Consider the following 27285-nt stretch of genomic DNA (forward strand, 5'->3'; position numbering starts at 1 on the left):
AGAACTCTGCAAGGAGCAGGTGCTTCAACTACACCTGGCTTACCCCAGGTGAGAAATCTATTGCCAAATACACTGTGCTGGAAAAGCATCTGATGGTTCCTGCTGATCTACTAAGGATCATTCAAGGTCATGGCCAGTCATACATGAGTCAGTCACAGCTGTGTTGCCTCCTGTGAGCTGCAGGAATTGAACTGCAGTAAGTGCTCTCCAGGAGGAACAGTGGGGATGTTTTGGGAAGAGTAGAGCTGTGGTGTGCGTGCCCTGACAAGCAATGGGCTGTGGCTCAGGCTGACTCTTCTCATGGCCAAATTTAGGCATACTGGGAAAGAGTTCAGGCATACAAAGAGCATGAGAAATGGCATCAGGAACTGAAGGAGTGCTTCTTGTTAGGAAGAAAAGTGTCCTCCAAGCACCTGTACAGGACTTATGGTATCGCTGATGAGAAGCCAAATGTATGTGTTGTCACATGCCAGATGATGTCAATGGCAAAGTTTTGGAGCAGCATGGGCAAGATCAGGTCCCTTTCCATCTGTTAGGTGTCCTCTCTGTTTCTCTATGTGCACAGACATGCAGAAATGTGTAGTGTTAACACAGTTGCCTTGAGAGCCCTGTAAATTTTGGGGGTAAGGAGGTTATGGGTGAGTTGTCCCTTCACTGAAATTTCACACTGCTGGCTTTTCCTTCTTGTTTCCTGCAAAGGATGGGGAAAGAAGTCCCTTACTGCTGGTAAATGTATGGCCCTGCTTTCAGAGTTATGCAAGATTAGAATTTAGCATTCATGTATTCCCATTGTGTAAGCTATTTAAAAAGAAAAGGTCACATTGGACACATTGTTTGAAACAAATAAACATTTGCCAGTAGAGTGAATGCCAGTTCCCAAATACTAGAACTGGGTCAATTCCTGAGAAAATTAGGTTGGAAAAAATTACATAGTTGGGATTTGCAACAGTAGAGCTCCACCACACATCCAGCAGCACTGGAGCACCTGGGAAGGAGGACAGGGTGCAGGTCTGTGCTGGACCTGCTGGTCCAGCTACTCTGGCCACATCCTGCCCAAAACAACTCCCTTTGCAAACTGCAGGCGCTTTTCCCTTCCTCTCCTAGTGCCACTCTGCTGGCACTGCTCCTCCTGCTCTGTTCCTCCCCCTGGCAGTGTTGGTGTAACCAGGCTGGTCCTGGAGGAGCTCAGCTGAGGGCACACTGGAGAGGACCCATGCCCCATTCCAGCAAAGCTGGGGGGAGGCACTGCAGTGGGTGGGAGAGACATCAGTGGTCCAGGGCACAGCTCTGCACAGGCCACATGCTCAGACCTTGGCTGGTTCCAAGCTCACTGATTGTAGCTGTGAGCAGTGTCCCAGCAAGCTGTGGGACAGGCAAGGACAATCCCTGCATGTGCTGGACCAGAGTCTCAGGGTGCTGAGGTCAGGGCAGGGACAGGTAGTGGATTAACTGTTGTGTAAATGGGATTAAGTTAAAAAAAAAAAATCATCATAAAGTGATCATAGAAGAAGACCTAAATAAAACCAGACCAGCTCACCAGCAAGCCCTGCCAAAGCTCTCTGCAATGAGATGAGCCTGATGGCATCACTGCTGGCTGGGCTCAGCCCCTCCCTGTGTCTCCTGTGCCCACCTTTCCTGGAGGCCACTGGTGTCAGCAGCAAAGCTCCCCTGAGCTCAGTAATGAGCAAGGCCACAGGGACTGTGTCCCCTTTGACTGTCTGCCTTTCCTGGTGCAACAGTATCTGGAAGTTGACTGGTCTGGTTTGCTCATGAATTAGAGTTTTTAGGATTTGTCAGTTGGGTGACTGACCCCTGGAGTCACTGTGTGCTCAGGAGCACCTCAGCTTCCTCCTCCTCCCCGAGCCTGGCCAGCTCCCAGAGGGTCACAGCTGCTCTGTGGGGGCAAGATTAGTAAAAACACTAAAGCAAATGGAATGCAAGCTTGTAAAGGTGATTAAGATATTTCAAAGAGCCAAGAATCCCTTGAGCTGGGTGCTTGGACTATGACAGATATACAGCTGCATGAAGAAATTAAAAAGACCCACTGTAAAAATCTGCTTCCATTTGAGGAAATAAAGGAACAGCAGCATCATTACTGAAATACTTCATTGCAAATGGCAAAGCAGTTGGCAAAGATCATTAATGGAGCTAAATATAAAAAATGGGCCAAATCCTTTTTGTTTGAAATATATTTGATGTATTTGACCCATTTGTGCTAAATTGGTTCTGTCAAGCAATCCATTGTAAACCTAGGTTAAAATATTGGGATACCATAGCTCAAAATAAAAGCTCTCAGCTTTGCAACCTCCATGTTTAGAAGCAGCTTCATAATCACTGAAATAAAAATTGAAAGGGTCCAGCTATGAACAGACCATTTGATATAAAATAACGTGTTTCATTTGACCCAGAAGGATAGTTTTGAAATTGCCAGTGGCATGGAAAATGAATGATTTACAAAAGCCTCTTAACTGCCTCATGTTTCAGAGAAATCAGTCTCTTTTACAGAACTTGCATTAAATAAGCTCTTTCCAAAGTGCCAGGATGAAGGACTCAGTAATTCCAAGCAGACCTGTTGCCTCCAGCACAGTGTTATGGATTGCACTGGAGAGGGGATGTCACCACAATGACAAGGGCTAGGAGAAGGACCATGGGGTATTGGTGACAGACTGAGTGTTGTAAAAAAAAGTCCCTTCTTTACATTAATAAATTAAGCACTTATGGCTGTAACAGGATTTCAGGAAATGATGGAAGGAATCCAGACTCTCTAGCAATGTCCAGTGTATTTTTTTTTTTTTTTCTGGTGAGGGGAGACTTCATTTTTCCATATTTCTTTGCTGATGGCTGCTATCCTGGCTTAGATGGCATCTTAGGAAGGACAGCAGCTGTTTGAATGTCCCTGTATGACGTGTCCCTGTATTTCAGTGAGCTTGGCTCCACTGAAATATTTGCTTTCTGTAATCAGTGTTGCTCCCAGAAAAACCCATCCAGCCCAAAGTCAAACGTCACACACTCCCTCTGCCTTTCAGATGACTCTGTGGCAGCCTCTCCACTGCCTATGAGGCAGCTCTTCCACAAATCCACCACCAGTTTCCCGCAGTTCTTGAAAAAATGGTTTCTGTGTGCTGTCTGCCACCTTGGGAGGCACACCCTGACTGAAGTATCCACAGCCTGCTGGCTCCTGTCTTCACACTGAGTCAGCTTTTGCTCCTGGAGCAATTTCTTCCACAGCCTGCATGTACCCTTTGCCCACACGAGGACTTGCTCTGACTCTGCCTCTGATGCAGCTGGGCTTAGGGTTTAGTAGAGACCGTGAGAATAATCTAGTTCTTGTCATGGCACAGTGCCATGTTTAATCAAGAACTCGATGACTCTACCCTGGAACAACAGTGCATATAAAACTTTTGTAGGAAAGAACTACAAAGCAGGCTGAGGAATTAGACAGTGCTGCCCAAAGTGTGTAGCAGTGCCTGGGAATCAGCCTGCAGGAAAAAAAAGGGCTCCAGGGGCTGGGGGTGTGCAGGGCAGGCTGGGGAGATGGTGGAAGGGGAATAGGAGCACAGCCTGGAATGCCAGGGACCAAATTCTGTCACTAAATGCACCAGGGCATTACAGAAACAACTGAAGACACAATGCTGGCAGAGCAACAACTGCAATAGGCTGTGAATACATCCGAAACTAAAAATTAGCTCCAGAACAGAAAGGCTCTCCCACAGAAGGATTAGGGGGAACAAAGAGCCACCATACCTATTTCTGCAGGCAGCACTCTGCCATGTGCCTGCTCTTGGCTGCTCCCAGCACCATCAGCACTGGGTGCAACAGGGTCCTGCCAGCGAATCTGCCTGGCTACAGCAGGCTCTGCCTGGGATATGGAGCTTACATGGAAGGTCTATGTATCCCTGTTCTGAAAAAGGTGCCATTTCCCCTATTACTCTTGCTCCCTCCTGTGGTTGCAACTCTCTGGCCACAGAGAGCAGGCACAATGTTCACAGGCATTGTCCTGGGGAAGGCTGTGAGAAGATCAGAGAAAAGAATGATAAACAATTTTTAATTTTACTTGTTGTACTTGTTGTTGTGAATATGTGGAATGTCTTAGGGAGACTTGTTTACTAAAGAGTAATTTTTAAATTAACTAATTGTGGTAGTGTTTAAAGACTAATTTGGTTTGTCTGTATTAGACTGTTAGTAAGGGTGATGAGTTTTTTAATAAGTATAATACAGTGCAGTGTAGTATAGTATAGTATAATAAAGTGATTGATTATCTTCTTAAAATCATTAAGTCAATACTAATTGTATTGACTAACACTACTAATTGTATTGACTAATACTACCAATACTAATACTACCAGTAATTGTAGTAGGATGTCGGGGACGTCCTACTACAATATCCCCTGCCTGCAGACTCGGATCTGTGCTGCCCAGAGTCAGGGGAAGCTGCTGACCCCGTGCAGGTGTTATGTGTAGTAGATATAATTCGCGCCATTTCTAATATGATATATGTGATATTGAACATTTGTTGGAGTATACACGTTTGTATTAGGAGTCCCCCCCCACCCTCACAGGCGAAACCTGGTGTATGTTGAAACCCAATTTACATGTAAAAGGATGTGGCTCAGCCAGGAGATGGGAGATGGGCCATGTCTGGAGAGATACGGGGACACCAGGAGATGGGCCATGTCTGGAGAGATGGGGACCCCAGGTGCTGATCATCACATGAACGACCCAAGATGGATATCATGGAAATCCTCGGGCAGATCCATGTGAATGCAGTGTTCCCGAATTCCCATAAATTTCATCAAGGGATTCAACAACTCCGGACCCTGAATTGTTCTTCTTCATCACCAAAAAAGAAAATTTTATTAACCTATGGACTCTGAATGGAAGAAAAGACTGATTGATGAAATCTTGGCCTCAGGCAGAATTTTTCCTATAAAAACCGCTTGGGCCAGGATGGAAGTGTGTGGGCATAGAGGAAAACCTCTGCTGAGGCTGACCTCTTTGTTGCACACCCAGGGCCAACCCCAGGCTCGGCTCTGTTCTTTCCTTGTGGCTGGCTAGATAGAATTTGATTGCAAAATAAATATTTTATTTTTTCATATTAATTTGGCTGGACAAATTCTCATTTATAACACAGGGAAGCCCAAGGCAGCTCCAGGACCACTTTCTGCTCTTCAGGCAAGAGCAGGCAGAAATAACACCTTGTATCAAATAGTCTGAGCCCTGCTGGAGCGGAGAAAATGGTGACATCCAAAGACAAACGGTTCTCACCCACACTATCTCCCCTGCCTATCCTGCAGGGTGGGCAGGAGCCATGCACAGCCTCCTGGGCACCAGGCTCTGACTGTGCAGGCGTTCACTGAGAGTTAGAAAACATTCTCCATTTTCTTCCTCCCAACAAATTCACCAACCTGCTGCGGGGGCAGGTGAATACAACTGGTTCCCTACCTGGCCTAGAGGCTGCCTTAGGAAAGACCAAAATCTTCCCACCACAAGGCTCTGAGCCCAGCTTCAAGACAGAGTTTATCTGGAAGGGCAAATGTCCTAAATCTTGCTGCAATCCTGTGGAGTTACTGGAGCAGGCAGAGCAAGCTCCCAGGCTGGCTGCCATCCTGCTGCTGAAAACCTGAGTGCAGCCAAGAGCCTAGTACTTTTCCACAAGAGCAGTTTTGTCACTAGAGTGACGTGAGCAATGGCAGCCAGGCGTTCAGTCCCTTCTTCAGTGCTGAATCCTGGGAGGAGCTGACACACCTCACTGGGACTCTCCTGCCAGGGCCATGCTCAGCCTTTTTGCTGTGAGGAATGCCCAGGTGTTAGCCCAGCTTCCTTCCAGCACATCCTGCTGGCAGACAATCGCCATCTCCACTGGCCAAGTGCCCTCCCTTGTACCAATTTTATTCCATCAGCATTTGCCCTAGAAAGTAATTACTTTTGTGGTAAAAGTAATTAAAGTAATTATCCCCAGTAGCAAACACTTCCAATCTCGTTTTCAGAATTAGACAGACATACAAAAAACTGGTTGAGAGTCATTATTAAGGCAGAAACATCTCACATGAAGTGTTGTCCCAGTAACTGTGAAAACAAGGCTGGCAGCAGGGCAGCACTCTGCAGGCTGGCCCTGAGAGTAAGGATGGGGGAGGAAACGTGATGGGCAAAGCAGGGATCCTGGCAGGCAGGGACCAGCTGCCTTTGATGGCTCTGGCAGAGGCAGCAAAGAGAGCCAATACTCCATTCAGGCCATCCTAAAGTGAGAATAATCTCCTGGTTTCTTAGTCTCTGCCTTATCCTTGAAAACTGATTTGTCCTCCACAAGTCTCCAAGCCCTTGGAGTAAAGAAAATAAATTTCCCTTTCCTTCTCCTTTTAACTGCATCCAATGCCTTGCACCAGAGAGTTTATGGAGGTGTTGGCAGAGGTGTTCTGGTGCAATCACTGTGCAATGGGACTAACAAGTGAAAAAACAGATATTCTGTACCATTTGAACACCCTGACCTGGGAGCTGGCAATTCCCAATCTCTTCATTTTTGCTTCCTGCCTTTGTCTCCATTGGGGATGGAGCACTGCTGGTGCCATGGGCAAGACAGGATCTGCCAGGGGTGGAGCAGCCACCACCCCACACAGTCACTGCTGGGGCCACATAGCAGGAAAAGGATATCCACAGGAACACCAGGACAGCCAGGCACCCCGAGAGGCTGGCTGGGAGAAGTGGTCAGCCAGAGAGCCCTGCAACCAGAATCTAATCCTGACTTTGCTGCCGAGGGCAGGATCTGGCAACCTCCAGAAGGGTGGGCACAGGGTCAGTGCCTGAGCAGGGCACCTGGCACAAGCAGGACAAAGGTCAACTTCCAGGTCATCCTCACAGACTGCTCCTTGAATCCTGAGCTGCAACCCTGGGCATATAAAACAGCATTTTCCCCAGGACCAGGCAGCTTTCCTGGAGTCTGAGGGGGCAGCAGTGCTGGGCTGCTCTCCTGTGCCTTCCCAGTCCCGTAGGGTCACCAGGGACCACGAATGCAAACAGCAGCCCGAGCCTTTACTGCTCACATCAACAACTTCCTGGTGTTGAAAGCTGCTTTGTGAAATGGTAGAAATACAGTTTGGCCTGAGAGTGAACAAACTGAGAAGAAATTCTTTAAAAAAGAAAAAAAAGAAAAGACAGTTCAAAAAATGCTGAATGGATTTGCTCTTTTCAGAGGCAGATATTTGACACCTCCCCCGGGAGAGAAGTGCTAGCCTAGAATAACTACTTGGCCAGACAGCCCTTGAATTATATCAGCTGATAGTTTTTATCAGCAAGCCAGTGCTGGATTAGGACAAGCCTAAAGGCTCTTAATTATATGAAAAGCTGTTTAAATCTTCCCATAAAAGAAAAAATACAGGAAGATACTCAAGAAATGATCACCAGAAGGATTTCAGAACAGCCAGAATGTGGCTTGAAAGGGATGAGACATATTGATGCAACAACGGTGTAAACACACACATACATACACAATGGTCTGAAAATCTGCAATTTAAACATCACCCTGCACTCTAAGCAGATGCAACCAAAGTTATTTCAAGAACACAAACATCGGTGCCACTTAAAAATAAAGAGGTGCTGGAAAACTCTTTCAAATTTAGATAGAATTTTTTTTTTTAATTTATATAGAAATTACGATATGCATAAATCCATATTCTGCACTATAACTGAACAGCTTTGGAGAGTTTCAAACATACACAGGCAAAATAAAATCATAATATAAAGTAACTATAACTTATGATCACACTGGAAGATTTTTCTTTAAGCTAGGTAACATGTTAGACAAAAGACTTATTAACTCTTAAAACAAAAAAAGCTGGAAGAGTGAAATGAAAAAAAAAAAGTCCTGCATATGTTCCTGTTTCTAGAGAGTGAGTTTTGGTCAGCTGCATCTGACAGGGCAGCGTGGGAGTGCTCTGTGTGTAGGATGCACAGGAAGAAACAGGGCAGGCACTGAGTGCTTGCAGACGTCAGGCTCAGCATCCACTCCCAGGCAGCACAGCTCTCTGCATGTGTGGCTTGCAGCAAACAGCCCCACAACCATGTGAGAGGGACTTTCCCATCACAGGATGCAGTATGGTTGGGAAAACCTTGATTAGTGTGACCTGAAGAGCCCTGCCTGGCAGTGGGAAACCATGGGGACAGTGCCACAGGCATTCCAGCAGGCAATGCTGGCTGGTCTCAGGTCTCCCAGTTCCCATCACCTGCGATGTGGTGACTGCTGCAGCTCTGCACATTCCGGACTAACATCAGCATCTCAGCTGGGCGCAGGTGTCCACAGGCAGATGACTGTTGGACTTCTTCATTTACGGGGAAAAACACCCAAAAAACAAACATAAGTGTCAGAAAGTAAAACACTTTTTATTCAATGAGAAATTTTGTTCTTGGCTTTCACTGGGTCCTTTCAATTTGAGTGGGGCTACTTCATCAGAGATAAATCTTGCTCCATTGTTATTTCCTGTGACATATGCTATGACCAAGGTCCTGCTCAGATTACTGCAGTTTTCAGACAGCAACTCAGCAGCTCTCCAGCTATAAATCATTATGCTGAAGGATGTGCTCACAGGACTGCTCTCCAAGGCACAGGTCTTCCCAGCACTGAGTGACAGTGAAATTAGGCACAGGTTTGATCTCACCAGGTTTGTGGATGTTCTTACATAGGTTTGTTCTGCAGCAGGAAATACTATTAGGAAATATGATTAGGGAAAAAGGGTAGACCAGCTTCTTCTGGTGGCACTGAAATCCCTGTACAGCTCAGGTGCATACACACATCAGCAAAAAGGGAGGCAGAGGAGGAGTAATCCACGGTGGGTGGATGAGCTGCTGTGCCCTCTGGAAGGTGTTGATGGCAGGACGCCTTTATCCAGCAGCTGCTGCAGGGCTGCGGTCTGCAGGGGGCAAGGGTGGGATACCCTGACCCTCTGGAGGGGGTGGGCAGGCTAATCCCATTCAGCTGGGCTTGAACAGGCCAGCTGTCCCTGCACTTGGTAGTGGGAGAGATCAACTCTGACCAGAGCTGTCCCTGGGATGTTGGGGCCGGATGTTTTTGCCAGATAATTTACCAACAATTTATAATACTGATAAAGGCTTGGGTCAATGTGACCAGACCTGAAGTTAACACTGTTCAAACACCTACAAAAGCCCAGCAAATTTCCAAAGCCAGAGCCCCGAGAGGGCCATTCCCATATGAGTGTCCTGAGGATCCTTTTCAGTAGAGGCTGTGTTGGGTTTTCCTTTTGAAGGGGTTCACCACGCAGCATTTGCACTAACCACTGCACTTTAGCTTGGGTTAAAGGAATATAAGGATTTACATCTCTGCTGTGAACCAACGCTTACAAAACAAACCCATGCTGGGATGGTTTCTTTGCAGATCTGTTGCTGGTTAAGAAAGAATGAGTGCTCCAATTGCACCTTGAAGGCAGGGCTCAGTTTAAAGACTGCTTTTGCAAACAAAAATATTGGCTAACACCTAATATCTGACATGTAATGCTTGAGAAATTAGAGGTCACATGGGTACAGGTTCTTATGGGTGTGCAGGATTAAGCCCAAAGATCATCCTGTTATTTCCTAGTTGTTCCCTTTTCTGACTTTCCCTGGTGTTACACTCTGTTCTTGGGGCTTGCCCCAAGATGACTTGGATGGATTACATGGATGACTACATGGATTTGAGTAATACTACTCAGAAGATTTACAACAGCAAAAACAAATATTCCAACAAGCTTTAAGAAATATACCAATAAATCCTTCATCATTGTATTAATCAACTGGCACTTACAAGATAGATTTTAGCTGATGGAGAGGATTTGTCTTAGCAGAGAAAATAAAAATATTTATTTTAATGAAAGGATCTCAGTAGTTTGCCTGCTTTGTGAAAGACATTCCTTTTCCCTGTGGGTGCAGCAATCTGCACTCTTCTAAAATTGAGTTGTGCTCTTCTTAATTCCCCACAAGGTGACTGAGCAGTGACTTTTTAATCCAACTACTAACTTTGAAACTTGAAGAGTTGCCTTCTTCTGAAGCTTCTCCCAGTCCTACACCACCTGTCTCTGCAGAAAGCCCTTGGAAAGACGCCATGGGGACAGAGACACCCTGTGATGCTTTCTTTGTGAAATCCTACAGCACACTAAGCCCCTGGAGGCTGAACTCCCTTGCTCCATTCATTGGCTCACCCCAAAACAAATTATATAGCTCATTACACACCAAAATATATTTAAATAAACCCATTTAATGTCAAGAAAAGGATAAGCAAGGAAAGTCTCCACAGACATTGAGCCATTGAAGTGGGTCTGCTTCAGTGGTTCTGCTCCAGTGGATGCTCCAGGGCATCACCTTTAATTCCACAGGCTGGGATTGCAGGTAGCAAAACAGAGCTGGACCTGCTGTCTCTGCTGGGGCAAGAGCTGCCAGCTCAGCCTTGGACACAGGGGTGAGCATTGGGGATCCTGTGCTGAGGAGAGGGGAGGGCACTGCCCAGAATAAAAGAAACACTGCTCCAGTTGAAGCTAAGGAACCACAGCCTTGGCTCATCTTCCTGTCCACAGCATCTGTGCTTCATTGGTTTCCTATTTCCCAGTTTGGGAGTATCAAGCATAAAACAAATATTCCTGTACTTGTAGGTTTTATTTCTGTGAATGTCTGGCACAGAAAATATTGATCAGATGTCAGAAATTCATCCCCTGTGAGAAGGAGTGGTCAACAGAACACAAGTTAACCACTGTCTTCTTCCTGCTGGGTGGGAGGCAAGTAAATTAACTCCCCAGTCTTAATCACTTTTGACAGCCAGATTTTAAATGCTTTATTTTGATTTGCAGTTTGTCTCCTACACTGTCTAAAAAATTTCTGGTCTTTAGCAGCACTTCTCGTGGGTGTTTTTCATGGCACCACAGTGCATGAACTGTTCACTCAACTGTGAGCCAAACTAAAGGGGCAGGGTAAAAATGCCTTTGGATTCCTCCTTAGGTCCACCAGCATGCCTGACAAATTATGAGATACATTTCATGTCAATCCAGCTGTTCATTTTGAACATATCAGAGCACAAGGTGTTCTTGCTTGTGAAGAAACATCCCACCCTCTGTTCTGCCAGCTGACAGGAGTACCTGTGGGCTCCACAACTATTTTCCTAAAAAAGCATGGGATTTGTCACAAACCATCATCTACAGCCTGTGGGTCAACAAGGACTGCCTGAGTCACCATCCTCGGGAGTCCAGAGACCAAGTAGGATATGCAGCTCAGAGCCAAGGCTGGAGGGGACTGCAGAAGATCCTATATTCCATCCTCCCGGCAGAGGTGGGTCAAATGCACCAACAGTGGCCAGCTGGTTAAAATCTGAGCAAAACATGTTTATGCCCTGTAGGGGAGGCAGATGGGGAGCTCACCTGACTTGGTGAGGGGGGTGGAGGGATGCCAAGGCTCAGTGACACTGCTGGAAGCTAATAGAATTGAAACTCCTTTAGGCAGCCCTGAGCACCACCCAGGTGTTTATTTTTAACTGCCACATCCCTGGCTTGGATTTTTCATGTTTACGAGCTTGGAAGGATAACAGCTTCAGTGGCATCAAGTATTTATTCATATAAACAAGCTGCAAAAGTGAAAAACAGCAGAATGCTCTAGTTCTGGAGATCAGAGTGCAGGAGCAGTTCTCCGGCCAAAGTAAAGGGCTTCACTGTCTGCAGGCAGAACACAACCTGCACTCACAAGGGAACACAGGATTAAGTCAAGATGTAATGTTGCCAAGCAGATGCAATCTGTCAGAAAGTGAAAAATACCTCATGTTTCTACCATTGTTGAGTAAACTATCAATTTAGACATTAATTTGTTGTGGGGTTTTTTTTAAGACAATAATAAATTTAGTTTTAAAAATTTGTATTTACAGAAAGGAATTTACCCTTCTGTGCATAAGGCTTTATTGGTTTATGTGCAAGTTCAAGTGAGAAAAGCCAGATGGTAATGAGATTTCTTTCCCCATCTGTACCTGTGGGAACAAAAGTGGTAAGATCTGCTCTGTTTTATAGATGTCTTCAAAGCATATTATAGCAATTCTGAGTTTGCTTTTAGTCAAAATAGAACTCCTTGCAATTTGTTGATATCTGAAAGGCCAAATAATTTAAAAAAAAAAAAAAAAAAAAAAAAAAAAAAAAAAAAAAGGAATGTACCCCAGTCTGGGGATACGTAAGTCCTGAAAGAATCAAGTATTTTCCTAAATAAACTGTTTGTCATTTCAATTTATGCATCAAACACAGCTCCTGAATTTACAATGAAAGTGCTTTGAATTAAATATTAATGCAAGTTGTCAGAAAGAGTCAGTCAGTGTGATAAAGCTGTTTCTAAGCCAGTAGCAAAAGTAAAAATTGGGAATGGGGGTTTCAAAGTTTCCAATACACAAGTAAGGCTCAATGACGCCATATTCAGGCAATACAAAAAACTGATAATCAAAGCAAGCATGGCACTGCTCAGAGAAGGGCAATAACACTTGAGTAATAAATCTTGGTTCATTCACGGGGAAGGGGAGGGAGGTCTATCTGCTACATCTCTTTTGTAATCCTGTTGCATATACAGGAGGAAGAAAACTTTGGGAAATCCCCTATGATTTCACCAGAAAAAAAAAATTATAGCCATCATTTAAACTAATATTCCTGGGAAATAGAAGTTTATGTTGCTTGAGCCAAAAATTACAAGATAATCACTGTCCTTACTGGAGAAGAACAGAATGCACTATTTCAGTACACAGTGAAAAGTGCAAGCTAGACACATCACCCAGTGGTTTGTGGAGGAGAAGAGCTTACACAGAAACATTATTTGGAACTGAATTCAATATTACTTATCTATTTCTAAATTATACCCCTGGGAGTTTTCAGAGATAATCCTGCTTTCTTTTGATTCTGTTTCTTGAGGCCTGGAGAATACAGGGAGTGTGGGATGATTTGTCTTATTAAGTATTCTTCAGAAGTTCATGCACTTGGAAGCTTCTGCTAGGAAATACTGTGTTGGCTGTTTCTTTGCCTTCTTCTCTTTCTGAGAGCTGGAGATGTTGTAAATCGAAGGGGAGAGGATGAAATGAACAACACAGCATCAACTCATGAATTTATACCTGTCTATCTGAATCGTCATATTCTTACTAAGAAAAATTAACATTTACACTGAAGATATCAGTATTTATCACTCAAGCTGCAAAAGGATTTCAGCCTCCACTAACTGTGGAGAAGAAAGATATCTGGAAATGCATTAGGAGAGAAAGTAACACAAATGACTGGACTGCTGAAGAGTAGGAAGTTTAGCTCTGATAGTTTCATGGAAGATAAAAATGGTAGTAAGTCATTGTGTTGGTTTCAACAGGGACAGAGTTAACTTTCATCTTAGAATCGTAGAACCATTAGGGTTGGAAAAGACTCCTGAGACCATAAAGTTAAATCATTAGCTCAGCACCACTGAGCTCACCATTAAACCCTTTACCCAGTGCCACATCCACACAGCTCTTGCCCACTTCCAGATACAGTGATTCCACCACTGCCCTGGGCAGCCTATTCAATGCCTGCCCCTTTCAGAGAAGAATTTTTTTACTAATACTCAATCTAACCCTCCCTTGGCACAACTTGAGGCCGTTTCCTCTCATCCTGTCACTTGTTACCTGGGGGAAGAGACCAACCCCTACCTGGCTCCACCCTCCCTTCAAGGTGCTATAGAGAGTGATAATGTCCCCCTTGAGCCTCCTTTTCTCCAGGCTGAGCCCCTCGAGCTCCCTCAGCTGCTCCTCCTCAGATCTGCATTTCATGGAGTTCAGCTCAGAACGGAGGCTTCTGCAGGTGGTGTCATTGCCCTTGAACATCTAAAAAGCCTTTTCATAAAAGGAAAGTCTTCTTCAGAGCTGAAAACTAAACAACAGAATATTTCAACTCTAAACCCCTCATTGGTAACTGCAAAAAAAGTTCCAGCAGCTGAGATGCTTTTGTAAAGGAATGGTGTTCCTTTCTTTAGAATACTGCTCCTCAATTTCTGCTTTACAGTCCCCAATGTGCCTAATCAGAAAACAAAGAGCAGCTGGGTGTGTGCAGATGCAGAACAAGATCTCACAGGGAAAAAACATCTCTCAAAAGAGAGTATTTGTTTTCAATACTCAGGTCTAAGAATAGAATTGTCTACATCTTTAAATAATCTAAAAGAAATTAAGGTAAAGTAAATTTGGTAATATACAACACTCTGTTAACCTACATTTGAATAACCCAACTTAACTACAGCTCCAAAACACAGCAGTTCTGTTTCCCTAATGCTAGATCAAGCAAATGATGACTACAAACCACACAGATTATCTGTGCTATTGCCAGAGCCAGCCCAGGGAACAGAAGGGAAGCAGATGACCTCTGTCAAGAGGAAATTCTGTGCTGCTTTAAGGTTATCATTAGCAAGACTCAAAAATCTATGTTATTCCAAATATATGTGAGAAGACATTGAGTGGTTCTCACAGGGAAGTGTGTAAATATATAAAGATTGCTGCAAGTGAGGGCAAATTGATCCTTGTATATTCTCACCACTGCTGGTCAAAACCAAAATCCCAACATATTTCACATGTGGATGTGTCCTACACCCCTGAACCAGGAGTTAGCTTTCCTTTTGTTTGTCAGAGGATGTATTTCCCGACATGAGGCAGGTCACTTTCTATCAAAATGACAACACAGACATTTGAGAGAACATACAACAAATTCTCATTATTTACTACAAATATATAAATGGAAATGAAATCAAATTGAATAACTTGACTACATGAAAATCATGAAACAGTTTATATTTTATACACAGCGTCTGTACACTGGTTTTGGAAACGTGGGTTTATCCATGCAAATTTAATACAAAACACTATTTACAAAAAAAAAAAAAAAAAAAAAAAAAAAAGAAAAAAAAAAAAGAACATTTTTCGGAAGAAACATGTATGTTGGAAGCTAGAGCAATAATGGAAATCCTGAAAAAAGGCTTAATACAGTATAGTACAAGTAGACAATCTTCAGAAGTATGAAAGATGCACTTTACAAGAACATGAAATGCAAAATCAATTTAAATGCACTATCAAAAACTTTGCAAGTATGTACACAATTTGAGCATCTATTTTAAATGATCACTCTCTTCCTGTGTCCTCAGAACTACTTTTGCCACATCCTGCACACATTTACATGTTGACCATTTGGTTACATTGCATCTTCTGAGTTTTAAAACTACAAATTACAAAATAAAATAACTGAATATCAACTGAATGATAATTGTAAAGCAATCACATTTTCATTGTTCTAGACATTCCATAATAATAGAAAATATTCACATTACTCCCAATATATTCCACCAACCCACCCTTTTTCACTACACCTGTGTGTGCTCCTCCTGGGAATTTCAGCTTTGCCTTGCTGCTGGTGCCACAGCCAAGAGCAGCTACAGCCAGGAACTCCCATGGCTGCAGGAATTTGCTTCAGGTATCACATCCCTTCAGCAAACACAACTGCATCAGCAGCTCCATGTGAAGAGCACAGTCCTGCACAGCTTCAGAATACAAATACTGAACAGTTACTGCAAGCTCCCATGCCAAGTATGGCACAACCAAACCCTACACAAATATAGTCATTTTGGAAATATCTCACTGGCTCACTCATTTTTAAATGAAAGCAAAAAAGTATCCTTGTGGCATTTCCAAATATTCTCTATTTTACAATCTGCCTTCATAAAACCATGATGGAAAAAGTTATGTTTGCCTTATTTCACTTAACTTTGGATGAAGTGAAGAAACCCTCCTTAGTGCCAAGAATGTATTTTAAATTACTGACTTTATGCAGTAACTGAGTTACAAAACTCTGGAGGGAAATTCTGATCTCACTGAAGCCTTACAATCATAGACTTATTTAGGCTGGAAAAGACTTTAAATGGATCAAGTTCAACTGCAAGTTTAGCACTGCCAAAATCACAATTTTTCCAAAACAATTAAATTGCTGTCAGTCCAAACTGTTCTTCTCCTTTAGAGTTCTCTAAGAAACTAGAGTAGCCATGGAAAAAATTTTTGGTTTTTGCTTGTTTTAAGATTAGGATTCTAAAATGTAAAAAACACTCTGAAAATTATTTTTTGAAATTGTAATTGGCTATATATAATTTGAACTAAAAATGATAGATTATATGTAATTTTATGATAACTGGTGTGCCTTCCCTAAAATTGACCAAACAGTCTTGGAGAAATTTTGCTGCCCGTTGCCTCTCATGCTGAAAAAATAATGGTCAAACCCAATGAGGGAACAAACACTTCATATAACCACCATTTTAAGACAGTATGTTGCCAAAACTGTACTATGTGAAAATACTTAAAGACAAAACAAGCAAAGGGCATTTTATTATGTAACAAACACAGGAGCCAGAACTGCTTCTGTGCAGTGGCAAGTTTTAACTAAAATTCAATTAATCACATATACTCTCTATTTAAGCAGTGAAGATCAGCAGAATTCTTCACAGGAAAAGAGAAAATTATGTTATTATTTTCCAAAATAAACCTGTATCATAACATACCTCATTAAGAACAGACAGTTCACCTGTCCGTCAGTCTGTAAATGAATTACACATGACCCAGTGTGTGGCATATGGAACAAACCCAGCATTACTGTTTGCATTCCCTCCTGGAAGTGCAAGAGGGCCACATTAACCAGTTCAGAGCCATGGTGCAATTTGCATTTAGAAAAGGTCTGCAGCTCCTACAAGCAAAAGTGTCCTCTGCCTCACTACATCACCACTGCCGGGGAAAGTTAAATATTGCTGAGTATCTATTAGCAATTACTCTCAAATTATCACTTGGTGGTTTTGCTCAGGTTGCAGCATCTCTTTAAGAGCAAGGAGGTGCTTTTGTCAGCAGTTGTCCTGCACAGCCTCACTGGTACAAAGGCAGGGGATCACAAGGGGCACATGCCAGGTCCCCTTCCCAGGGCTGGGCATGGGCAGCACTTCCTGCAGCACTGGGACGGAGTTATCCAAACCAAATGGGCTCTGGGAACACAAAGATGGCAAATCCCTTGTTGTTCTAAGCTCTGTTGAAAGCTCCACACACTCCAGGATCCTCATCCCTCAGCTACAAAACACTTCTTTACTAAGACTGAAGGCTTTTCCTGAAGTGATTTAATGTGAAATCAATTCAGAGCACTCTCTGCTTGGACAACTCTACTTTGCCTTTCCCATTGCTGGTCTTAATGACATTTTCTTAATTCCAAATTGTATGTTCGGGTGCGTTTATTTACTTTGGCTTTTCAAGTAGAGATCCTCTAACAGAAACACATTAGCCTGATTTGGTATGGGAAGTGACATTTGATTTGTCAATACCAAACCACATCTCCTATCTCCAGAAGTGCTAAAAATTCACAGAGGTTGCTTTCAGTTGAAATCAGTGGAATCAGCCTTTCAAATAAACACTTAAGGAATCAGGAAAAGGAAGAAGTGCCAGACCTTCATCCCTCTCTCTTTCTCTTCAGTACCAACATGACATATGAAAGTTAGTGAAAACAGATGTCTTCATTTTTGTTTTGATTTAGCTACAGATTTACATCAAAATCTGATGAGACTGCCACTAAATTATATGGTATTTAAAATGAAGTTTTTAGTGCAGTAAAAACCTAATGGTTGTCATCACCTACAATTTTATTGAGGTAACAACACCATCCCACTTCAATGTAATTTTTCCTACCATCTAAATACTATTTGGCTTATCAGAAAATTTTTATTAAATGAATCCACATAACATTTTACAACTTCATTTGACTTACCAGAGGTCACTATTTTAGTCAAGAATCTGCCACTAAAGTTTGCTAGTGTCAAACAAGTTTAAGCCATGTTTGCTACGGTCTTCAGCTCAGATGCTCCACAAATAGAAAAGGCAAAAATCTACTGAATTCAAGGGTAAAACTTGCCTTGACTTCAATAAAGCCTAGGATTAAAAAAAAAAATCTTATTATTCATGTCAGTTATTTATTGTTTCAAATCCATTCCTCCCTATTTTATGTTCATAGTTCTTGGTTAGATTTTGGAAATCCTCCAGGTTAGGGGTCTGGATGGTTTCTGCATCCCCAGCAGTGCCCCAGTGAGCAGTGCTGAAGAACAGATGAAAAGCATTTCTGAGATCCTCTCTGGGAAGACACCACACTTCACAACGATTATTTTACTGTCACTGCTGTAAGACCTCACCATATCTGGGACATTATTGCTCAAGTGAAAGTTCAGTCACATGTAACATACTGCATCCAGTGACACAAAACACAGAAAAAAATACACAACAACAGAAGCCCTGCCACTATGCTGATCCACTCTGTAATTTACAATTCATGCCCCATTATTGCAAAGTTTATTAGGAAAACTTAATGCACCTTCCTAAAGCTTTTAATGTTGACTTTTCTTCATGTTGTAAGTGAAAACAGAATGAGTGCAACAGGAACTGAGCAGGCCTCAGTTTTTACCTTCCCTATCAGCTGTATTAAGTACTAAACAAATCCTAAACAAAATGGAAGATGTATATCTCAAACACTGAAAATGTTTGGAGAATGGATTCTGGAATCACAATGGCTCACCAGCACCACTGGAACAATTCCTTTAAAAAATTCAGGAGGAAGATGGGAAGTGGCCCAGAGTAACCAACAGCCTGAATGCACTAGATCTGAGAATGAACAAAAATAAGATGCTGGGAATCAAAAGGAGAGGGTAAAAGCAATAGAGTATATGCAAATTCTTGAACAGAGAAGACACAACTATTTCCAAAGGCCTGGAAATGAAAACTTAAAATTCAAATCTTTTTAGTATCATTTTTGAAATTGCTGTTAAAGAAATAACAATGGGTACGAGCCAGTGCTAGTAACGCTTTAAATTATTATTATTAGTAGTAAAAAGTTAAGAGATGAGAAAAAGATTAATCCATGCACAGTGGGTCTTTTCTCATACTGCTCCTAAGGGTACTTGAAGGCTTTAATCTTTGCCATGCTAAAAGGGAAGCCTTGGAAGACTCATGACTATCCTTCCCCATGAGCAAGAAGGTGGCCATAATAATTTCCAAGGAATGGCAAAGCACGACAGCTGGTAGCAAGTCTGTGGGGAAGAACTGCAGAGTACTAAAAAAAAATATTTTTTTAGTAGATTTCATTTTAAAATTAGTACATAAGTTTCATATCCAGTTTTCAACTTACTAAGGAGTTTGAAAAACCCCTAAGTAGTCAGCAGCTGCCATGCTCCATCAAGAGAATTCTTAATGTTTATACTGCGATGTAACTTAATAAAATTAGTTCAAGAAGGAAAAATGTTACCTTAAGATCAGAAAATGTTTTTAAATATGACAATGAAATAACAGTGGAGATCAGTTTTCAGATAACAAAGTGACAATTTATAGTTAGCACTTCCATGGCTAACACTGAACTAGAACTTAGCTCTGGTAGTAGCAAAAACAGTGAAATGAAAGACAGAGACTTACTCTTTTTGAGTGGCTGGATTTTCTAAATGTAGCAGGCTAGCATTTTGCTAAATGAATTATAACTTTTTCATTAGTTTTTGCATGACTTTTCAGATAGTGCCATTAATGAAAACAGAGACTGAAGTTGCTAAAATAACAATTAGAAGAGATACAAGAACCAATTAGAGATAGATTTGAAATACGGTATTTCAAATGTCAAAACAATCCAGTTTCTTTAAACACATATTTATCTAACCTATGATTATCTAACCTATGATTTATATCTAGGACTTTGCAAATTAATTTATACACCAGCCTTTCCATAAGCTGTGTTTTAAGGCAACACTATATGAGTAATAGTGGATTTTAACTATTACATGAACACAAAGTTATTTCAATGTTTTTTAAAATAAGTGGTATTTTTAAACTTATCATCAGAAAAGTTATTTTTCCTATCAGCTATTGCCTTTAAGGACTATAGTAGAAGGAACAGACAACACTCTTTCCTCATTCTTTGATGAATTATCTTACATAGGGTCTTGGTCAATTGGAAAGAACAGAATCAAATCTTGTCACATGCCCGGCAAACATATCCCTCAACTGAAAATAACTTAGCCTGAAATAAAAAATCTGTGGCAGTCAAAACATTTTTTTAATTGAGCTACCTATTCATGAAGAACAAACTAATACAAACAGATCTACTACCAAAATTATGAAATTATTTGCAACTTGTTTAGAGAAGAATTCAACTATGTATGGTTTCAAAATATTCTCAACACACCAAGAATTTGTGCAGAAGCAACACAGTGGAAATGTTTTGTTTTCACATTTATCCATCCAATTTCTCAGCACAGTGATGTTTGTACAAAGTGACCTGTGTGCTAATGCCACGCTCATGTAAATTACACAATAAAGCCTGCAAACACTAAAAAGATAAACATTGATAATTCCCAGCTAAATTATGGATATATCTGTTGTAAAAATGTCATGTGAGATCAGGAGCAATATTACATAAAATCCTGAACATCACAGTGTAAACCTGAGATTTTGGCAGTTTTATCAAAATGTCCTAAATTACTCTGTATGAATCACTAGTCCTCCTGTCTTATTCATCATGTGTATTTGTTTGTCCAAAACAAAGAAAAGTAGACAACATTGTTTTTGTCCAACAATACAATAAACCAAAAGTAATTAAGTATTATCAAATTAAATATCATAAATAAAAAGTATTTACAGTATTTTCTAATTATTAGACAACAATTAAATTGTGCAACAAACTTAAAACACCCAACATCAAAAACGTGAAGTATTTCTTAAATCTTCACATACTGATTTTACAAAAAAACTATTAAAATATTAAAAAAATTCTATTTTATCTATTTTAAACAAAGACACTTCAAAAATGTTTACGACTATTAAGAGTTATCAATTACACAGGCACTTCACAGGTAAACAATCTACAGTACAACTGAAAAAAAAAAATCTGGCACCAACCTAGAAGACTGGGAAAACTCAATAATCTGTGTCCTTTTCTCATTGTATCCTGTTCTGTGTAATCACCAGACACTCAGACTCAATACTGGTAATGTTAGAAGTGCGTAAGTTACAATCAGGAGTGCAAAAAACAAGGAACACAAATATTAAGCTTTCAGAGAGTGAAAGGGAATTACAAGTGATCAGTTGCTCATTTTTTACCATCATATCATCATCATCATTTTTACCATCATACCATCGCTATATTTTTGACTTATCTTTAAATCAAATGATTGACTCAAAAAATTAAAGTGATGGGAGGTGTGCTTTGTACTTTCAAAAGTAATTTATACAACATTTTCAATGTAAAAAAAAAGAAATCTAGCATTTAACTCTAACACTCAGATGTTAAATGGCAGTTTTAACTTAACTAGAAAGAGAACCTGATGCTACCACATTCTCTTTATACATCCAATTACAAAAGAGAAGAAAAAAAATAGTTATGTTCTTTAACAGTGAACTGACTCCAAGGTTTTCATACAAAGCTCCAAAGTAAGGCTCTCTACATCATCTGGACAGGTTTTAGTTTTTGATGGCTTGGGTGTTCCCATGTAGGTGGCTGAAGTGCCTCAGAGAAATCTGTAACAGAGCAAATGGGAAGCTGTCTAGCTGCCAAGAAGTTGTGTCACATGGAAGAAAGCTGAGATACTTTCAATGCAGGCAACTCAAGCAGAGCTTGAACTGTGAGGCCAACCTTCACCAGACCCCTTTCCTCCAGAATGTGATGAGGCAAGCAAAGTCTCTCCTGCAAAAGAACACAGGACATTTAACCAGTTCCATGCCTTTGTCCCCAGGGCAGGTAACAAACATATTCTCTGAAGCCACATACACGTCAGGAAGACACTTGCAGAGAAAACACCTTTGGCCTTAAATGTCCCTGTGGTACTCTACAACAACAGAATGGGCAGAAACTTGTTATAATCTGTTTGAAGTGTTAAACTATGACAATGTCAGAAGACATATAAAAGAGTGCTAAATTTTTAAAGTAAAGGACTTTCTTTTCATAAGCAGAGTCAGAAAAACAAGCTGGTGGGTGCTGTTGGCTCAGTGGCCTTCTTCTCCCCTTCCCTTGTTTTGCCACTTTATTAACAATCTTTCCCCTGGGATAACTTAAAATTGCTAATAAACTCAATAATGAATGATTCTCCAAGAAAGTCATCATTCAATCTCAAAATTCAGCAGAAGCTGGACAATCTTCCCAACTGCCAGCTGGTGTTACAAGTAATACACAACGTAAATTTCAGCACCTCTAGCTTCTGCATGGCCGGTGGCTCCACGTGAGACAGTAAACCAGCTTCTAAATCTATCAACTAATTTTCTTCTTGCACTAAAGAAGATCAAGGGAATTTTTTGTCTCATAATATGCAGGAAATTACTTATTTTTAAAGTTTTTTTTTTCCCTCATAAAAGGAGGTAAGAGGATACACTTGGGCAACAGAAGCACAAGTAATAGGCTGCAGCTACAGCCATGCTAAAAAAGACAGCCAATCATTCAGGCTACAGACTTCTGTAAATGTAGGATATTTCCTAGGCAGGCTGAATTGATACCAAAATGAGTTACTAAACTCAAGACTTTCAAGTAATAAAACATTACCCTCTCAAGTCCATTCCTTTGTTTAGATGACAATATACACTACAAGGAGGTCAGTACTAGTTTTACTATTAAGAACTGACTAGAAACCCATAAAGTAGCTTCCTCAAGTTCACCCCATAAGCCTGGAATGTAATTTCTCTTCAGACCATCAGCTCTCTGGTCAGTGTCATAATCACTATTGCTCCCTACTGTCAATCATTTGTCATAATAACTCTCCCCCAACCCTCCAAACTCAGTATTTGCTAATGTTTTCTGTGGTTATTAACAAATCAATAAAGCAATTAGTGTACCTGTGGAATGCCCAATTTTTTACAAGCATCAAGAAAGTTTTCAACATTTCTTCGGCACTTTGCCATGCTGAGTTTAGGCTGTGAAGACAGGATATTAGATCTTCATCAGGCATTCATGAAGGAGTTTGTATTTCTGATGTAAATTCACTAACAGTTACTAAAACACAAGACACATTCTATGAAGACTCATAGGAGTCTTCATGAGGAAAATAGCTCTTAAACTGAACTTCTGAGCTTCTTTAATGCTTCTTCCATGAAAAACCAAAGTGAGTAATGTAGCAAATCAATGCGGTAAACATGAGTCACAATGTTTAATATTGAAATTCAAAAGCTTATTTTCATGTAAGATATACCAAAAACAAAATAAATTATTTATGCCTTACCACTGCTGGCGATGGGACGTGAATGCTGGCAACAGAACGTGGCCTTATGTGATTGGCTAAATGGCAAAGAACCACCCCATCCATCAACGCTGCTCCAATGTCATCTGGCAAAATTACCTTCAACCTGGATTCAAGATTCTAGGAAAAAGGCCATAAGTAAGTTACTCTCAACATTAGCTAGTTTTCCATTTAAAAAGCAGGGTATTTTAAAGCATGTAGATGTTTAAAAGGAACACTTAAATACTAAAGTGAAATAAACATAATAAATTTATGCTTTACTCAGTATAAACATCCTTGTCTCCTAAGAGGCCCTGTGTTTCTTTTGTTTGTATTTGTTGGGTTTTTCTTGCATTTTGTTATTTTGTGGGTTTTTTTTTTTTTTTAATGGCACAACAACATACATTGAGAAATGTCTTTTCTGCCAAAAATGACCAGAATACACAGCTCTCAAGCCCATACAAAAAACTCACTGCTCATAACAGAAAGTACAGAACTTAAGGACAGTGTTGTGCTGAATATGTGATCAGTGCTTAGTGGGCAGAATCTGTGAGTTGAAACCATACAGGATTTTATGAGAAGGAGGAAAATAAAAATAAGGGAACATGAATGTGGGAAAGGCTATTTCACTTGTACAGATAAAAGTTAAGCTCTAGTGGCCAAGGGCCCACTCTTGTGTTGCAAAACAGAGAAGGCAAATAATGGTTTTTCCCACTCCAACAACAAGATTCCACTGCTCAGGAAGGGAACCAGACAAACAAACACCCTTCATAGAAGGCAAACCACAAATCAGCACTGCCCTCAAAAAAGCAAAGCAGCTATGATTTAGTGTCCTAGGGTGACATTATGGTGCTTGTATCCCCAATCATGTGTTCTGTTTATGTTTGATATTATGTTCTGTGCTTTCAGAACTGACTCTGAAAGTGAAGGTTTGTTTTGTCTTGTTATCAGCCCGCTCACCTTCTGGTCTGTTGTCTAGGAGAGGTTAGTGCTTGCAGGCTTGCTTTGCTTGCCCTTTTTAGTTAGTTTAACTAAGCAGTCCAATTTTTTTCCCTGGACTGTTTTTTTTTCCTTTCCCTTTCCTGAATATCATTCCAACCTGCTCCGGACTGGGACCTGGGAAACACCGAGGAACACCAGAAGCCTGCATTTTTTTGATCTGCAGCAGCCATCGCCAGTGTCGGAGACCGAGAACTGGGCGACCACTCCCAGAAGACACTTTCCAAATTTGTCATCTCTTCAGAATGGTGAAAGAGTTTTTGTCATCTGGTGTTGTTAATTTTTTTTTTATTTTTAGTGCTGGGGAGTGTTTGCTTGTCAAATAAACAGGTTTTTTTACCACTTCTCTCTGGAGAAATTCTTCCCGAACCAGGTGGCGGGAAGGGGACATGGGGGTTTGCTTTCCGGGGGCTCCTTCCGGAGGTTTTCTCACAAATTTGCCCTAAACTAGGACAAATATTTTGGTGCCCAACTCGTGGCTTGGGAGAGTGGAAAAAAACCTGTTGTAATCATATTTTGGTTCCAATTACTTTGTGTTGGTATAGAGCAGTTACTGGCTATGTTGTTTGAATTCATAGTGTCTCTTCGGGTGGAGGCCTGCATGTGTTTCTGGTCCCTAGGGTTTTTTGAGATCTTTATCCCTCTATGGTCCCTAGGTTTATTTTCTTATTCAGGAATAGCTCTGGTATTGTCCTTAATAGGTAGTTTTTGCAGTAGAAGGGCACTGACCAGAATATCCATTGGGCTGGGCTTGGGTGTAATGGCTTGCAGTGGGTTGATAAAGGTGCTGAAGTCTGTTCCAGGAATGCATGGCTCATAGTCATGGTTGTGCAGCCAGTTTGTTAGAGGAGAAGCAGGGGATGAGGGGGAGGAGATGAAGCTTTTCAGCCTTTGCTTTCCTTCTTCTCCTCTGAATCTCTTACCTCCCTATTAGAGAATGTTCAGTTTCCCCTGACTATTAAAGAGACCATCTTTCTGGTGTTTAATCTGGTAAGCTTTCTCTATACAGTCTGCAGTCTCTCTAGAATGAGGGCTGAGATTTCTAGAGGGGCTGATGAGACCCCTGACCCAGGAGTAGAGCTAGGTGTGGGAAATCCTGAGTGGTGTGGGAAATGGGAGGATATGGGCCATATCTGAAAGGGATTTTCTGACCCTATAGCCTGGGACTTTCCATGTGAATAAATTCAGAATCCAGCTGAGGTGCCAAAGTACCTGAAAGAGAAGTGCCATGATAACTCTAAGGAGAAAAAGATCATTGCAGTGAGCTGGGCCCTGGCACATGCTCATCGCACCCTGCTAGATACTGTAGGGCAGCAGACAGAGGAAGGGGGGCAGGGAGATAAATCAGCAGCTAGCCCAGTCACTCAGGCTGCAGCCAACACCCCAGGCTCGAAGCTAGCAGCTAAACCAGACAGTGAGCCTAAGCTAGCAGCTAAACCAGACTGTAAGCCTTAACCAATGGCTGTTGCTACTAGCAGGAGAAGTGGAAAGTGCACAGAAAAGACCGATTGACCAGTGGATGACAATGATGATGATAATGCAGGAGAAGGACCCTCAACACCTGCTGACATGAAATCAGGAGTCAAAGCAACTTGTACAAGGTCAGAGGCCAATACTGAGTCCTTTTCCCTAAGGGACCTTCATGGACTCATAAAGGATTACAATCGACGACCTGATGAGTCTGTAATTAGTCCTTTGGTCCGTCTTTGGGATGCTGCAGGCGAGGCTACAATTCTGGATGGCACTGAAGCGAGACATTTGGGATCCCTGTCACATGATCCTGTCATTGATCAAGGAATGATGAGGGGGGCTAAACCTCACAGCCTCCGGGCATGGGTTCTGGAAAGTGTAGCACAAAGATACCTGTGTGCAGATGATCTTTATATGCAGCAGACTCAAAGGGATCCAACGCCTGAGAGTAATGGCAGTGGCAGGGATTATCTTCTCAAATGAAATAACAACTAGGAATCCAGACTTGGTACCATGTACATCAGTGATGTGGAAAAAACTTGTACGGCTTGGGCCACATGAATACACTTCTGCTTTAGCAATAATGAAGCGGGATGAGAGGGATGAGACTGTGCTTGATATGGCGAAGAAGCTCCGAGCATATGCAGTTGCCGTACATGGCCCAACACATGCCAGAATTGCAGCAGTGGAAACATGTCTGCAGAAAATAGAAGACAAGATAAAGGAGAATAATGAGAGACTACGGGAGGAAATTAAAGAAGACCTTCTCCAAATCTCAGCAGTTAAGATCAGAGGTTCTGGTATCCAATGTAGACATTCCCCAGATAGGGAGAGAAGGTACATGACACTGTTGAGGCAGGACGGTATGAAAGAACTCCAATTCAGAAGGCTGAGATTAGAACTCTGATTTATTTCAAATACATCTCTCTTTTATAGAGAGTATCATGCAGACCCATTCTATTGGTCCTAAAGTAAAAATGTCTCACACCATTGGTGTGCAGTGAATGACGCACAGTGGCAGAACTTATCTATAAAAGATGTGAACAACAATAGAGGTAAAGAATTATTTACATTCTTTCTCAACTGTTTCCCAGGCGTCTGCCTGGTTAGAAACCTTCGTTTTGTCTCTGACTGAACTGAGAATATCCACAGGTACAACCCACAAGCTGAGCAGTGGTTCTTCCTGCATGATTGCGGCGAAAACATGAGGAGATGGGACGGAAAATCTACTGCTGCTCTGGCACAAGGGGTGCATGAATTGAAGGAAGGCAAGATTCACAGAGGAAGTTCCACCAAAAGGAGAGCAGTTCCAGTTGCCTGTAGCCAAACTGCCAGGTATGATGATGATGATGATATGTCTGATCCCCTTGAAGGAACCTCGAAGACATACGCCCAAGGCAAGAAGGATAACCAGGCTTAGAGGGGCCCTGCTTCTTGCCAGGTAGAGGCAAGGGAAAAACGTGTTTTCTGGACTGTGTGGATGCATTGGCCTGGCACATTGGAACCACAAAAATATAAGGCTTTGGTCGATACTGGTGCACAATGCACATTAGTCCCATCGAGACACATAGG

At 41.7% G+C, this 27285-nt stretch overlaps 1 protein-coding gene across 8 annotated transcripts in view; it reads right to left on the reverse strand.

Moving 5' to 3' along the window:
- Positions 1–14684: 14684 nt before the first annotated feature.
- LRCH2 (leucine rich repeats and calponin homology domain containing 2) overlaps positions 14685–27285 on the reverse strand; it is a 53388-nt gene continuing 40787 nt past the window's right edge. For 6 of the 8 annotated variants that reach the window (XM_030273039.4, XM_030273038.4, XM_030273036.4 and 3 more), the window contains 3 exons: positions 23248–23385; positions 22865–22942; positions 14685–21725 (listed from right to left, as the gene is read on the reverse strand). In XM_030273039.4, coding sequence (XP_030128899.1) covers positions 21606–21725; positions 22865–22942; positions 23248–23385 — 336 coding nt within the window. In that variant the 3' untranslated portion in view covers positions 14685–21605. Of the gene's footprint in view, positions 21726–22864; positions 22943–23247; positions 23386–26106; positions 26411–27285 lie in introns of those variants that run through there. The other 2 variants (XM_072929323.1, XR_005980468.2) reach the window with 2 other exon arrangements.

This window comes from Taeniopygia guttata, chromosome 4A, assembly GCF_048771995.1.
Source record: "Taeniopygia guttata chromosome 4A, bTaeGut7.mat, whole genome shotgun sequence".
Lineage (NCBI taxonomy): Eukaryota > Metazoa > Chordata > Aves > Passeriformes > Estrildidae > Taeniopygia > Taeniopygia guttata.